Raw genomic sequence first — 15,233 nt, 5'->3', positions numbered from 1 at the left:
ACTATGTGGAGCTAAACTTCACGTTCTAGGGTTGTGGTTCTTTCATGACTATTGTTATTCGGATATTGATTTTGACTTCTTGATTTATCATATTAGTTTATTTATTCAATCTTGCACTTAATTATTTAATTGCTTGATCATCAATTGAATATTATCTACGAATCTAGAATTGAACTCGAAAGTGGGAATTCTATATTGCATATAGGATTGAGTAGGGCAAGTTCTTGAACTCGGGCATCGGGGAACGGATTCGTAGTTAGGATAGACATATACCTAATTGCCTTGCTTGGTTGATTTACAGGAATTATAAATGCGTTCTTGTTGATTCTAACTCCATAGACATATAGGCGTTAGGTTAGCTTGAATAGGCGAGTAAGAACTCGACAGATTCTTATGAGCAATATTAACCCTGTCAACCAATAAGCTAGATAAATTAGTCGGTCAATTCAATTGAAGAATACAATAGGATTGTTAGATAGCCCATAACCCTAGATTGTTTTCATTACATTGATATCATAAAAGTCTGCTCTTTCTCTGTTCAAAGTTTATTATTTATATTATTCTTATTTAATTAGTTAGAATAAAATATTTTTAGATTTAATTCTTGTTTAGATAATTAAGATAGGCTAATTTAGTTAATAGTTAATCATAAGTCCTCGTGGGTTCGACATCCGACTTTGAGTCACTTTATTACTTGACGACCGCGTATACTTGCGTGAGTGTGTTTGGTCGCAACAACAGACCACCTTAGAACTTAAAACCGAAAAAGGAGCAATTTGGAATAGTACAATAGTTAGTTCATACAAGAAGAAAATCTAAATAGAAACCAAGAAATAGTACAGTCTATTTTTATTCATTTCCTCTTAAAACTTACTCCATATGCTCATCATAAGATTCAACATTTACCTCACCATTAACTGCTGCAGCCTGAGAAGTGCTCCCATTATTATCATGATTTTGCATGTACCCATTACTCATGGGTGCAAAAGCAAAATATCCATGGTGATGATGATGAGCCATTGCGAAATTATGTGGCACCGGATACGGTGCCATAACAATGCTAGTTGAAGCCGCGGGATCAACCCTGGCATGTGGCTTCATCAGCAAAGGTTCCCCTCTAAGGAAACCGCGCTCACCACCATCATACTCACGATAACGATGCAAGTACATAGTCAGGGGTTCGATGTAGCCATCGAACCCGAGTTTGCTCATGGCCCAGAGGACATCCTCGGCCGTGATAGTCTTGCGCTGCTCGCGCTGGCAACGGTCGTTGGCTTCGCCAGTGATGAAGCTGATGAACTCGGACACGCATTCTTGGATGGTTTCTTTCGCATCGTCTGAGATCTTGGCGTGTGGAGGGAGGATTTTGCGCATGATTCGGATCACGTTTGCTATTGGCATGAAACGGTCTTGCTCGCGAATAGTGCATTCGGAGTCTTCTGTGGCTACATTGTGGATGTTGTTGTCGTTGTTTACGACCGTAGGAATGACTTGGTTGAGTTGGGCTGACAAATTCATGCCCATCTGATCAGTAACTTTGACATCTTGAAAAGAAAGGGAACATTTGAGAATTCTTGCATAAGACTATAAGCATTCAAGTGAAGTAAGAAATCTAAAAAATAATTCATCATTAGCACGCCTCACCTCGAACTAGTTGGGTCAATTAAATCAATAATTTTCTATAACAGTTTGAGGAGGAGACAAGATTTTAACTTTATGGGTTTTGGATTTTAGAACGATAATTTCAAGAGCTAATAACTAGGTTCTAAATTTAATATTCGTACATATTTAATGAAAATTTTTTAACACAAATATACTTTTTGAGCAACAACTATTGAATTCTGCTGAATCCGTAGCCAAACTTCTAGCTCTGCCCCGATAATAGTCCGATCCATATTAATAAGACTTATGATGTTCAGACTATTATTATGTTAGTAGTCAATTTATCGCAATCCTTCTCTTTTTATTCGGGTTTGAGAATTGCTACACTTTGCAAAGTGTTAAAAATCATTTTTATAAACGAAAATAATGATCATAATGTCAAGATATCGTTCGCTTATAAGTGTCTATATATATAGTGTCTACAATAGAAGATTAAAATTTTAGATAACGTGAAGTATTTTAATTAGGTCACATTTGTTATACTGGTTTTGCATCTCTTTAAAGCTTTAACAACAAATTCAAGCCTTAATTTGGAAGTCATTTTCTAGTAAATTGAACACGAATTCAAGCATGAACATTCGCTTAACAACAAATTCAAGCATTAACAAAATTGCATTAGAGGAAAGTAGACTACTCCTTCCGGTCTACTTCAATTAATTTTTTGGTTATTTTCACACATATTAAAGAGTTCACCTTTTAACATTAATTAATAATGAAATTGACCATACTAACCTTAATTTGTTCATTGAAGATATAACAAATACTCCTAGACTCTTTACTCCAAGGGCAACTTTGAAATAAAGAAGTTAATTCCTTCTTGAAGTCTTAAAAAATCTAATATTATGGACCACAAGAAAAAAGTTAAAAAATCATTTAAAGTAGACCCGAGTAAGTATAACTCTTCGAGAAGTGTAATCTTAATAAGGTAACTAAATAATGACACTTGACAGTTAGGTACACCAATTAGCACTCCCTGAAATTAATTTTCAGCTAAATTAATACTGTGCCATTTGATCAATTTGTGTAATTAATTGGTTCATCTACACAGTTGAAGTTCGTTCAACATTAATAAACGAAAAAGACAGTCAAATGTAACCACCAAATTAGATTCTAGCTAGATGTTATACAAATTACAATGAGGGGCGGCATATAAAGACAGTAATTGACAAAAGAGGTGAGAGGCCTTGACAATTTCAGTTACAAAAACTCCAAATTTTAAAAGCCAGACGACAAAATCATAGTATGAATGTAGACAAAACCAACAGAAAATGCTTCATTTTAGTGGTTTTCGTCATCTATTTTTGTCTTCTGCTTAATACTTCCTTCTCTACCATCATAGAAGTTAACCTTGCAAAACTTGCCATTTGTCCCTTTTAAAGTTTTTTTTTTAGCTTCTTGATCAAAAGGATTTTCTATTTTAATTTCTTTGTCTTTTAAATTTTCCAACCATTTATCCCCGTAAGATATATCGAAAACAACCTCTATATCTTCATAAGGTATGGGTAATTAGGTCTGCGTACATTCTACTCTTCCCACGCCACACTGTATTTGTTGTTGTTATTTTATCCCTCGTATAAACTTCTGTTTAGAGTGCAGTGCTAGTACATAATTTTTTAACAAAACCAAATTAACTTACCTGTAATAAAAGTCATTTGAAAAGTAAAGTAAATAATAATCTAGTATAATAGGTTAAAGTATATTAATAATGTAAAAGTTGTTTACAGTGTCAATGTATATATATATAACTAAAAACACTTTTTCTATCCTCTTGCTATAACTCTAGACCTAGCAGTTTAAATGAGGTGTATCACCAATTACCTTAGCTTCAAACTTACTTTCTTTGTATTCACTTAGCAGTACTTAGATAAGTCTTGGCTAGAACGATACTTTCTCAAAGCTAATGATTAAATTGACCGCATATACTAATTAATTTTTAATTTGTGGATGAGGAATAAAAAAATATGGTACTCCATTAGAGAAGAAATGTCCAACAAGACTGAATGAACTAAGCAAAAGCCTTATCACAAGCAGAGAAGAGCTGGTTTTGGAGAAACAAATGAGCCAAGTATTACATATATAGTGTATACTCCACCTTTGTTATGTATCTGACAAATTTAAGACCACCAATTTCAAAAGAATTTTCAATATATATCAGAATTTGTTTTTATTAAATTACGTGTCTAGTCAAACAATGCGTATATATAAGCATTCCCAAATGGTGGAGTCTTTTAATTTCATTTCACGGTAAGGAGCATGATGAGTGACACGTGCAAATATAGGGGTGAGGCACTTGCATGCATTTCACTTGTTTTTATTTTGTCTTTAAAGCTCAAGAAAAGCAGAAAAACAAATTCATCAACCACCATTTGAATCTCTTAATTAGAAATGCAGACATATCTTATCATTTAATTTACTTAATAGAGTTACGAGAAGTGTGACAAACTAAAAAAAGGAATGAAACTAAATTTTTGGGAGCGACTGCACGAGAGGATAATTCAAAAATAAGAGGTTCTACTAGTAGTTGACCAAAACTTTTTAGATACAAATAGACTTATACTACTACCGTTTGTGCATGAATATGGATACATAAATATAATCACAAACAAATGATGTCCATAATAGATGTAGCTCTATGCCTCTACATGTTTGAAAAGTAGTTTTGTGAACAAGAAAAATTGAAGATGCATAAGACTTGAAATGAAACAAGAAAACCCTTCAAAGAACTTGTGTACCCCGGATACAGGGGCGGATGTAGCACGTATGTATATGTGTTAAAAAATTTACTAAAAAGATACAACTAATAGACTTCGTAAAATATAACTACGTAATAAACTTCGAATCCAGTAAATCAAATGGACTTTGATAAAACTTCGAACTCGAACTCATAAACCTCAAATTTTGAATTCGTCTATGTGCTCAAGCTCATGAAATCACCCCCTCTCCCCCCCCCCCAAAAAAGACCAAAAAAAGAATTAGCAAGGCAAATGAATATTAGGTTGAACGTACCAGAGGAAGTTGTTTGTGGGAACCTACGATAGCCATGAAAACCTCCACCATTACTGCCTCCAACATCCATCTCTATAAGCTACCTATCTAATTTTGCTTTCTTTTTCTCTACAAAAAAGAAAGAGTAGTACTCTTCTGTGTATAGGAAATAGCAAAGGAAGTGAATGGTCAAGTAGCCATTTATATATATAGATACAAGAGTTTGAAAGAAAGCAAGAAAAAATTAAAGGCCGCGTGGCAAGAGGCGTAGTGAACGAGAAGAAAGCGTACGCCGGTAAGAAATAAGGCAGAAATGTGAGCATTTGACCGGCAGAGCATGCACTGATAAAATTATAAGCAGAGATTAATTTCAGACTTTTTTCTTTCTCAATGCATGCTAGGCTTTCAGAATTTATAAGTACTAGTTCCCATTCCAATTGAAATTCAATGCTGTAAATCCATTTAGTCCTCGATTTAAGTGACCAAACTAAGTAGTACTGCAATATAATGGGCAGCCTCCTTATTCACAAAACATGATGTATTTACGTATGATTCGAGGAAGGATCGCAGATCAAAGGTGTGATATAAGCGGGATACCCTTATATAAATATCAATGACTGATTTTGTGGATCGAACTTGTGCCTTAAACATCACATGGAAATAACTTTACATTTAATACAAGCAAAAAAGGCAGCCAGATTTACAAAGCATCCTGCATTTATGTAAGATTCGAGGAAAGACCACATACCAAGGGTGTTATGAAGACATGCTATACTAATATAAACATCAATGACCGATTCCGTGGGTCGAACTTGTACCTTATACATTACATGGAGATAATTTTGCAGTTGCTGCAAGTAAAAAGGCAGTTGGATGCACAAAGTATCATATATTTACACAGGGTTGGAGGAAGGGCCGCACCCCAAAGGAGGTGATGTAGACAATCCATGAATATACTTCTACGGCTCATAACCATGACATAATTTTACTATTGCTCTAAGACTCACGGGCCTTCCAGTTGCTACAAGTACTTAAATATAATGCCTTAGCTTAGCTTTATTGGAGTTTAACCAGTCTTCCCTTAACTTTGTAAGTTGTTGTCCTCTTGTTGGTGTAACTTGGAACTTGCTAATTAGTCTCTCCTTATAGTCCTCATCCAATTCCAACTGATGATGTTGTTTCTCTGTTCCATCTTTTGGATGCTATATGTCATTTTCATCATATTAATTTTCCTCTGGTTTTCCTCATCTCCAATAAAGCATGCTTTTTATTGTTACTTCCTTGTGAGTGATACTCCTTCTTTTCTTTGTTGTTTTAATAATTTTATTATGTCCATTTTCAAAAATAAGTATCAAATGTGTTGGAATCTAATTATAGTAGGAAACCTTAATTGTTTAGAATTTAGTTTATTTAATTCATGTCTAATTAGGATTTGTAGACATAATTAATATAGGAATAGATTTTCCTATTTCTAGTTAAAATAGGTTTCACACTATTATAAATAGGGATATTAGTAGCTTATTTTATGTGTAGAGATTTGCGAGAATTGTAGAGAGCTTTCAGAGAATTTATAATAAAATATTTTTCTTCAAATTGATATCGGAGTTTCTACGAACTTGGGAGAGAATCAAGTAGCTTTCGCTGCCTGCGGACGGCGCTAGCCAATATGTGTCGCCCGTCTGGCCATTGAATATATTGAAAAGCGTCATGCCAATGATATATGTATGAGAAAAATAAAATTGTTCAAGTAGACGCTAGAAAATATGGCACAAGAGTAACAAAGGTCTTCTTTAAAAGTTCGAGAGGGGTGGATTAAAAATAAAATTGCAATATTGCAAGTTTAAAGGGGTGCAAGCAATTTTACACAAGAGATTACGTGCTCTTCTATAAGAAGTTGGAAGTTGATTACACGTGATCAACAAAATTGGTTGTTGGTGACAAAATGCATCAGCGGGAGTTGAAGATAGGTGCTTCAACAAAATTAGTTGTTGGTGACAAAGTGTATCAATGGAAGTTGGAGACAAGTGTTTCAACAAAAATTAGGTGTTGGTGACAAAGTGTATCAATGTGAGTTGAAGACAGGTGCTTCAACAAAAATCGGTTGTTGGTGACAAAGTGCATCAACAGAGTTAAAGTCGGGTGTTTCAACAAATTTGAGTGTTAGTGACAAAGTGCATCAACGAGTGTTGAAGACATGTGCTTTAACAAAATTGGGTATTGGTGACGAAGTGCATCAACGAAGGTTGAAGACATGTGCTTCAACAAAAGTAGAAGTTGGAGAGAAGTGCACACACAACGAAAAGTCAGACGTATACAACTTTGAATTAGGGAAAAATGTTGGAAAGTAATTCAAAGTTACAGTAGGAAACCTTAATTGTTTAGAATTTAGTTTATTTAATTCATGTCTACATAGGATTTGTAGACATAATTAATATAGAAATAGTTTTTTCTATTTCTAGTTAAAATAGGTTTCATACTATTATAAATAGGGATATTAGTAGCTTATTTTTTGTGTAGAGATTTGTGAGAATTGTAGAGAGCTTTCAGAGAATTTATAATAAAATATTTTCCTTCAAAATGAGATTATTAAGAGAGTTAATTAGTGGGTCGGATAAAACTAATTATTATTTTATAGCTTATAATAAGAGTGGATATAATCATACATCATCAATTAATAAAACCTAATTTTTACGTACTTCAAAAACTAGTTTTAATTTACAAAAATAACGAATTCATTATCGCTCATAACATTCTTTTTTTTTTTTCTTTTGCTGACATCTACATTTTAGGTGTGGAATAAAAGGGATCTAAGTAGGATCACTAAATGGAATAAACTTGGTACATTAGTGATTAGACAATTGCTACCTTTTCAAATCAAAATTGATTTTACATATATAATTAGGTATGGAATTTGAAATATGTTGACTAATATAAATAATACACTAATACTGGAAGAAACATTAACTTTAATAGTTTACCTTCTTTGTTTATATGATGCTATTTCTTTTTAATTACGTCCCAAAATATTCGAAACCATTCCACTTCACACAACAGAAGATAAGAGGGGAGCTGATCTTTCTCGACCACAACTTTGTTTTTACTTTCCCGCTCAGTGTCCGCTACCTGCTTCGAGGCACGATTAACCTGAATTCGTACCAGAAAGTCCCACTTTGAGGAAAAAACACTTTCTACCAAAGGCGCCTTTATTTTGAGGTTTGAACCGAGACCTTTAGTTAAGGATAAAGGGGTACACCACCTCACCACAACCTTTGGTGATAACTAACCTAACCTCAAAGAACATGCCACAAAAATCCTTCAATTTAATTCACCCATTCCAAAACCTACGAATGAATAGTTCTTCACGAACCAACTTGCACGACACCTCGACTAATTTTACGGGTACCTTGTTACTACCACCAACACAGGCACCGGGTAACTCTGTTCATCAAGGCTAGGACATATTAGAAAAAATCACCTAGTGTTTTTGCGTCCGGCCGTCCGATGAGAACTAAACTTGAGACCTCATGGTTCTCAACCCACTTCATTGACCACTAGGTCACACCCTTGGGTGCATAATACTTGCTTGAAAGTTGATAAGTGATAATGTAGCAAAACAAATTTTTCCAGCCAATATAAAATATTTACAAAGCTAAAACAACAATGACCTCTCCAACTCGAACTTAGGCCAAAACTTTCCACCAACAGCTCGTCAACATGTAATTTCCAGAAATCACAGTTTAAATTGCAATATTTTACACCAAAAAGAAAAATGCTTGCTGTGAATCTCAGAATGTGTTAAACAAATCTACTATAGCAAATAATGCCATAACTGGCATTGGATCTTCTTAGGATAGAAATGAGAATTTTCATTTGTCATCTCATCATAATGTCGTTCGAGATTTTTGCACCAAATATGATGACAAATAAACATCAGCCTAGTCTTGCTTCCCTTCTTAGTACCTGTACAGGCAGTAGCATCAGTGTCGAAACGCTCGTAAGCTTTTCCAAGAATCTAGTCCTAGTTTTCTGACTTTTTTTGAGGGGGTGGGGGGGATTGAGGATAAATAGGAGTCCTACATCTTCAATCTTAGGTTACCATAGCAGACGGCCATTTTACAACTGACCCAACTTTGACTTCACGCTAAAATGACTAACATTATAGTCAAGTAAAGAAATAGGTAATTGTGAACGCGACATTTCAAAAATCTGTAGAGCAGCCAACTAGTAAAGTTGAACAGAAAGATCAAATAAAACTGATTTACCTCTTCAGCAAATTTTATCAAAATTGTTGTTCGTGGTCGCTGCTGCCCCTCCACAGGGACGAAATGAGCTGTCACAACAGCTGGGAAACCTGCATTTTCCAGAACTCCCTTCAAGAAGAAAAAGAAAATAAATAATAGCTCTCAGATATGGTAGATGAAGCAAAGCCGATAACGTTCTTACCCTTACAATACCCGCAACAAAAGCTCCGCAGTTGAATGCACCCATATCTTTTGGAATTGAAATGAATCTAAAATGCAAATGCATATTAAAAAAATTATATATAAGACTTCGTCCAGCAAGTAGATAATCGGAAGCATTTATAATGGGTTCAGTAAAAATCACCTGTTGACAAGGAGCTCCTTCTCACTAATCATATATTCATCTTCATGTTCAGTGCCTTTCTCAAGTGAGTCAGCAACCTGGTATCCAAAAGCCAAAATGTTTCACCTAATCCAAACCTCCAACAATTCATCGGCAGAATAACTTGGATACGGAAAGTAAAAGTTAGGCTAGAGGAGCTTGATTCCAAAAGCAATGATGCCACTCAATCAAACGGAGCATGCATTAAGGAAACAACTGAGAAAAGCTAGAACACGTCAGCGAATTCGCTGAAAAGAAAATTTGATTACAAATTTTAGGTGGGTCATAAGATTATCTTGCGAGGAAGCTATAAAAGGGCAGCCCGATGCATAAGGCACCCTGCATTAACGCAGGGTCCAGGGAAGGGCCGTGCCACAAGCATTAGCGGTTGCTTTCACGGCCCGAACCCCAGACATGTAGGTCACATGGAGACAACTATGAATAACTTAAACAAAAGACAGAGAGACTTATCACGATCACAGGGACCTATAATAGATTCTAAGAGTAATAAACTAACTCAACTAAGCATGACTATAAGAAATTATTCTAGACAATAAAGGTTGTTCTGGAAAAGAAAAAGTAAAATGTTGTGTTAGTGGGCGAGATAGGGAGCCTTTGAACCTATACATTCACAAAGGAAAAGCACTTGCTTCTAATCAATATGCAAATATTTCTGATACCATTTGAGCTTTTAACAAAGCGGCACATTTCCTGTAATGAGGAAGTAGAAGAGATAACATCAAGCAGCATATCTCCTCTCTTCATTTTCTTTCCTCTTCCCAACTTGTTTGGAACTGAGGCTAGTAGTAGTAGTTGTTGTTGTTCATTTTCTTCCCTCTTCTTCCACCCAAACCAAGCATAATGAAAACCTTCCATTCCCTTCCCTATTTTCTAGAAAAAAACGTTTTATGTATCAAGAAGCATCCATTGAGTGAGAAAGGACACATGCACACAACCTCCAAGTTGAATTTTCCCACAGTAAAAGGATTCATAAAGCCGGCCCCAACTCGTCTAGGATGGAGGCATAGTTGCCTAATTTGTATAATGAGAAAAGTATTAGTCCTACAGTTTAGTTTCAAGCTTTCTAATATCTCCTTGTAAGCTCAATGCTGGACAGTTATTAGTTCCACGCAAGAATGACATAGACCTGTGATTGCTCCATAAACTAGTGAAACGTAGCTCCAACCACATTTTCACAAATGATAAATATGCTGCCCTAAAAAAGGCGCTTAATTTAAGGTCACAGGAAAACAACTATTATCAAATATCAACCCCATTACACTTCCTTATAAAGAAGTTTCTCTTTCTTGTGACTTCACTCGTGTAATCTCTCTCACAGTATACTGATGTATCCTAGTTAAAAGCTCTATGGCATACTGAAGTACCACATAGCATCATATCCACAGAGCCTATTGGCATTCCATGTTAACAGAACTAGTATGAAGAAAAGATGGACCGCAATGTTCACATGCTATGCGTAGCACATCTGAAGCAGTTGAGAAAGTGGTTAAACATAGACTGAAGTTTTCCACGCTTGCTACTAATTGAGTTACTTGAAATAACATGCATAAAGATAGAGCGCTTGCTCCCATAAGTATAAGAACTCAATCTTCCAAATGATCAAGTTTTCTCCATTTGTAATGAAAAGGTTTCCAGTCATCCCCACCCCCACTGCCTAAAACCAAACATAAACACAAATATCGATACAACAAGAGAAATCTTAAGCACATTCCCCCCAGAAGAAAACAAATTAATAGATTCTAAAAGAGATGAGAAAGTTGTTCAAGCAAAAAAAGGGGCAGACAGAAAGAAGAAAAAGAAGTTGACCTTCCCAAACAAAACCTTCCATACTGTGCTGTGCACAAACGAGAGTATACCCAGTAGTCGTGTCTCCCTTCTGTTTCCCTGCAGCATAATGAAGAAATTAGAGCAATTACTGTGTCCACTTTGAAAATAAAGCTTGCCAAATCGTACTACAAATGGCCATCATTATTTGCTTGCTCAAACATTAGAAAGTAACTTTATCTGATTTGATGTAATATTGCATTCTTCACCAAGTAAAGCAGCACTGAGAGCAGCAATAGAGCTAGCTCCTCTAAGTCTATTGATTTTGTCCAAATTCTGAATTTTTATTGGGGAATGAGTTAGGATAAGGATGTGGCTCAGTGAACAGGTAGTCATCATATTCTCCTCTAAGAGTTTCCCAGTCTAAAGTGTCAGAATCAGACGATAATGGTCGAAAAACATGTCTTCCCGTATCAGGATTCAGGAACAAGTTCAAGTCATAAACATGATTATGTTCAACATTACTGTATGTAAATATGCTAGTGCAGATTTCCATGTAATGGACACTGATTAAATGGAAATACTTGCCTAGGGAATTATTTGTTAGTCAAGGTTTACTGGCTGCATCCAGACATGGAGTTTCTCGAAGTGAAGAAGCAAAGAAAAATATTAGGGTGGAAATTGCAATTGAAGTTTCATACCTTTTCTCTATGGCAGAGGAGTTCCAAAATCCGTGCTCCAACAGCAAAGCCAGCATCCTCTAACCTATTTCCGAAAAAAAATTTAACATCCACAAGAATGCTTTCACAAATACAACCTTACCAAAAAAATCTATTTCTAACTTAAAAGGGCACAAAAGTTTAAGCTCAAGTTCAAGACTGCGCTCACAAAAAAAGTAAAAATTTGTGGCAGTGGCAAAACCTTCCCACAAACACTATCTCAAAAATAAAAGGGCAGAAAAACATATTCAACCTCCTTTCTTTTCACTAATTGATCAGATCATCCGTCAAGTATAAAACACCAACGGTCCCATCCACGAGTAGATGTGTAAGCAAAAACGGCAAATTTATTCCTTTGATAAGGAAATATTTCAAAACAATGGATGTAAAGGTATCAATCATGGCGTACAATCAGTTAAAATAGCTAATCCTTACTCTCAAGGTGATACTTCCTTTCATTTGAAACTAATAGTATGGAGATGACTCTTAAGCACTTAAAAGATAGTTAGCATATGAATCCTCAATAACCATTTCTCCCCATTCGAGTCCATTCCAATACTAGTAGTTCTCTAAGTTTTCACAGACATACAAGTCATTTTCCCTCTAGTTTCAAGGGCAAATGAATATAGAGATCTTGAAATGGGGTAATATGAATTAAGAAGTCACCTTCGCTCTAATTCAGTAATGTTGTCTACTTGGGTCTGATTGTACTGAACAAGCTCCGAAAACAAGAAAGCAAAACCACTCAAACTGACCTGCAAAAGGAACTCAATCACCAGCCTGTAAGTATATCTTCCCCCGGTGGCGAAGTCAGAAATTCTTACAAGGGGATTTAAAAGAATACAAGAATGTAACACTTATTTGGACACGTGATCAAAAGTAATTTCTGAGCCCCTTTACCATTGCACGAAGTATAATTTTTCGTTATGCTAAGGGGATACAATTATTTATATATTAGCAAAAAATACATTTTTTTTCAATTTACATAGCATAATTATACGACAAAGGGGATTCAATTGAACCCCCAAGCTCGAAACCCATTTGGAATTGGTAACATAGGTCTAAGTTAATAAGGTCTATAATGAAAAAAGAATCCCCTTTTTTTTTCTTGAACTGATTACTAGGTCTATAATGATATAAAGATGTAAACTTGAAAAGAGAAAGAAGAAGTTACCTCTTGTTTGCCCTTACTGAGGGGTCTTTCTAAGACATTTGTGTACTGCTTGATCTTCCCTACTCCTATCATTTTCTTCCTTCGGTTCTTCCCAGATCGCTCTGTATCTAGTGTGTGTACTGTTCTTTAGGTACTCAGATTTCGTTATTCATTGGAAAATTGGAAAGGAAGACCGAAGGAAAATGACAAAATTGGTCCATATGTTTCGGGTAGCTCTAACATAGTTACTTAAATATATTCCTGAGCAAATTTTAGTCCTTTAAATTTGTAAAAGATAGCTTTTTGGTCACCGTCAAATATTTAATTGTTTACCCGAAAAATGAATAGAGTTGAATTTATACGTAGTTCTAAGTATACGTGGTATAACTTGGTACAAATTGGAAAAATAAATAGAGATATATCGAATATTGACTGTAGAAAGGAATGAATACAGACCCAAGTTGAGTAGAGGATGATTGATAAACGAACAAGATGAATCAATATCGAAAGCCCAAAAAATAATAATATTTGCTAGATGTTATGTAAATCTCAATAATATCTGAATGTGAGAGTGTATGAATGTATATCAATCTGTGAATCTATGAATTCGCATATTCTTAATATAGTCGAGGAATCCTACTTTGGATATAATTAAAAATATATAGTGGGGATCCCATGATAGATTAATTAATTAATTTTTCCTTGATTTTCGCTGAGGTTCTCTTCCCTAGTGCGGCTATAACGGCTCTTTATTTCTTGGCTCAATCTCGGTCTTGGCTGGTTTCTTTACCCTCGACCCTTGGTATTGATCTCGACCTTGGTCAATATCGGCATTGATCGGTCCCTTGACTTGATCTCGACCTTAGTTGGTCTCGGTATTGATCGGTCTCTAGGTTTTGAGCTCGACCTTGGTCGGTCTCGATATTGATCGGTCTCTGGGCTCGATCTTGACAATCTATCTTCACATCATGGCTCGATATTACAATGATGAACCTTGGACCATCATGTTCCAATCTCGATTAGTCATAAGAAGGGCAGATTCGGTTTTGACCGTATACGGATAGTCCCCTCATTTCTCGGAAAGAAGATAACGAGATACGATATGAATTTTCGAATTTCGACTTGGTGGATAATGATGTCAGCGTCGAGCCCGATTATGACGTACGTTAAAAACGTCCCGTCGGTCTAGTTATCAAGGCATTAAATGTTTGTCAGTCGCTGGTCGGCTACTACTGGTTCTAAACTGTCACCATCAAGCCTATAAATATTCAAACTCTCATCCACATCCAAACTTTTCACTTAAAAGCTTCTTCTCTACTCTTGTATCTTCTACAGCAAATCCCTTTGCTTCGTATATTTACATCGCATACAACCCCAATTCTCTCTTCCTTTATTCATTAATGGCGAAAATCTCTAAAATAGTGCCGCAAAAAAAGGTCGTTTCTTCATCACGACCTGTCAGGGACGAGGATGCGGTGGAGCCCCTCCCCGAGGAGTTCGTTCCGGTAGGGTGCTCAACTGTTATTGATTTTAAGGTTGAAAAACCTTTTTCGATATCGGGCCGATGTAAGCCGATCTTGAGGTACCAATGTTCAATAACCGAGAAAATTCTCGATAAAGTAAAACAGGAATGCAACTGGGGCGATAAGCATGCGATAGTCCCATCGCCCGAAGAATTAATTACTACCCACGTGGAAGGGTTCTTAAGTGTTTATACATATCATTTCACGTTGGGTCCATTAGACCTTGTCATCGTCGCTTTTTGCAAAAGATACAACGTGACCCTTGGCCAAATCCACCCTTCGTTTTGGAGAATAGTGATTCTTCTCAAGCAAAATCGAGGGGTGTCTTTTCACCCTCGATCACCTTATGCACCTTTATAGTCCCCGACTCTATCGAGGAGGGTTAATTAAGCTAGCTCATCGAGCCACTAAAGCGTCCTTCTCGAGTATAGACGAGATTCGTGATCGAGGTTGGATGGGCCGATTTGTTCGAGTCAAAACCTCGGACCTAATCTCTGCCGATGACATGTCGTTTCCTGAGAAATGGAATATGAACCGTGAGTACTTACTTCTCTTCGAGCTTTTTATTTTGTGACTGCCTTTCATGTTCTTGATCCACTTTTTCTTTTCTGTTACAGCCATGGCTCGGATGCCGAAATCGATTTCGGACCTTAAACAATGGGTTGAAGGTCTTGTGATGCAGAGACCGTACTCTGAGCGCGCTTGAGTGGAATTATCAAAGGGTCGGTGGAAGGCCTGTAGTCATGGTAAGTCTCTTTCTTAGTTTGTTTATAGTTCGATCTT

General features: G+C 36.1%; 2 protein-coding genes across 2 annotated transcripts; both read right to left on the bottom strand.

Annotated features, from left to right (window-relative positions):
* Window positions 1-764: 764 nt before the first annotated feature.
* LOC104106471 (nuclear transcription factor Y subunit B-6-like) lies at window positions 765-5,879 on the bottom strand. The gene is made up of 2 exons (XM_018774250.3): window positions 4,669-5,879; window positions 765-1,544 (listed from the first exon to the last, which is right to left on the bottom strand). Exons 1-2 carry the CDS (start codon window positions 4,736-4,738, stop codon window positions 871-873), a joined length of 744 nt encoding a protein of 247 aa, XP_018629766.2. The 5' UTR covers window positions 4,739-5,879; the 3' UTR covers window positions 765-870.
* A 2,460-nt stretch (window positions 5,880-8,339) lies between these two features.
* On the bottom strand, window positions 8,340-13,143 carry LOC104106470 (uncharacterized). The gene is made up of 8 exons (XM_009615019.4): window positions 12,949-13,143; window positions 12,441-12,529; window positions 11,757-11,820; window positions 11,098-11,175; window positions 9,253-9,329; window positions 9,091-9,157; window positions 8,910-9,017; window positions 8,340-8,607 (listed from the first exon to the last, which is right to left on the bottom strand). Exons 1-8 carry the CDS (start codon window positions 13,018-13,020, stop codon window positions 8,578-8,580), a joined length of 585 nt encoding a protein of 194 aa, XP_009613314.1. The 5' UTR covers window positions 13,021-13,143; the 3' UTR covers window positions 8,340-8,577.
* Between the last annotated feature and the right edge of the window lie 2,090 nt (window positions 13,144-15,233).

The sequence above is a fragment of the Nicotiana tomentosiformis genome, chromosome 4 (genome assembly GCF_000390325.3).
Source record: "Nicotiana tomentosiformis chromosome 4, ASM39032v3, whole genome shotgun sequence".
In the NCBI taxonomy this organism is placed as follows: Eukaryota; Viridiplantae; Streptophyta; class Magnoliopsida; order Solanales; family Solanaceae; genus Nicotiana; species Nicotiana tomentosiformis.
Note: the sequence above shows the minus strand (reverse complement) of the source record. Positions and strands in the feature narration are given on the sequence as shown.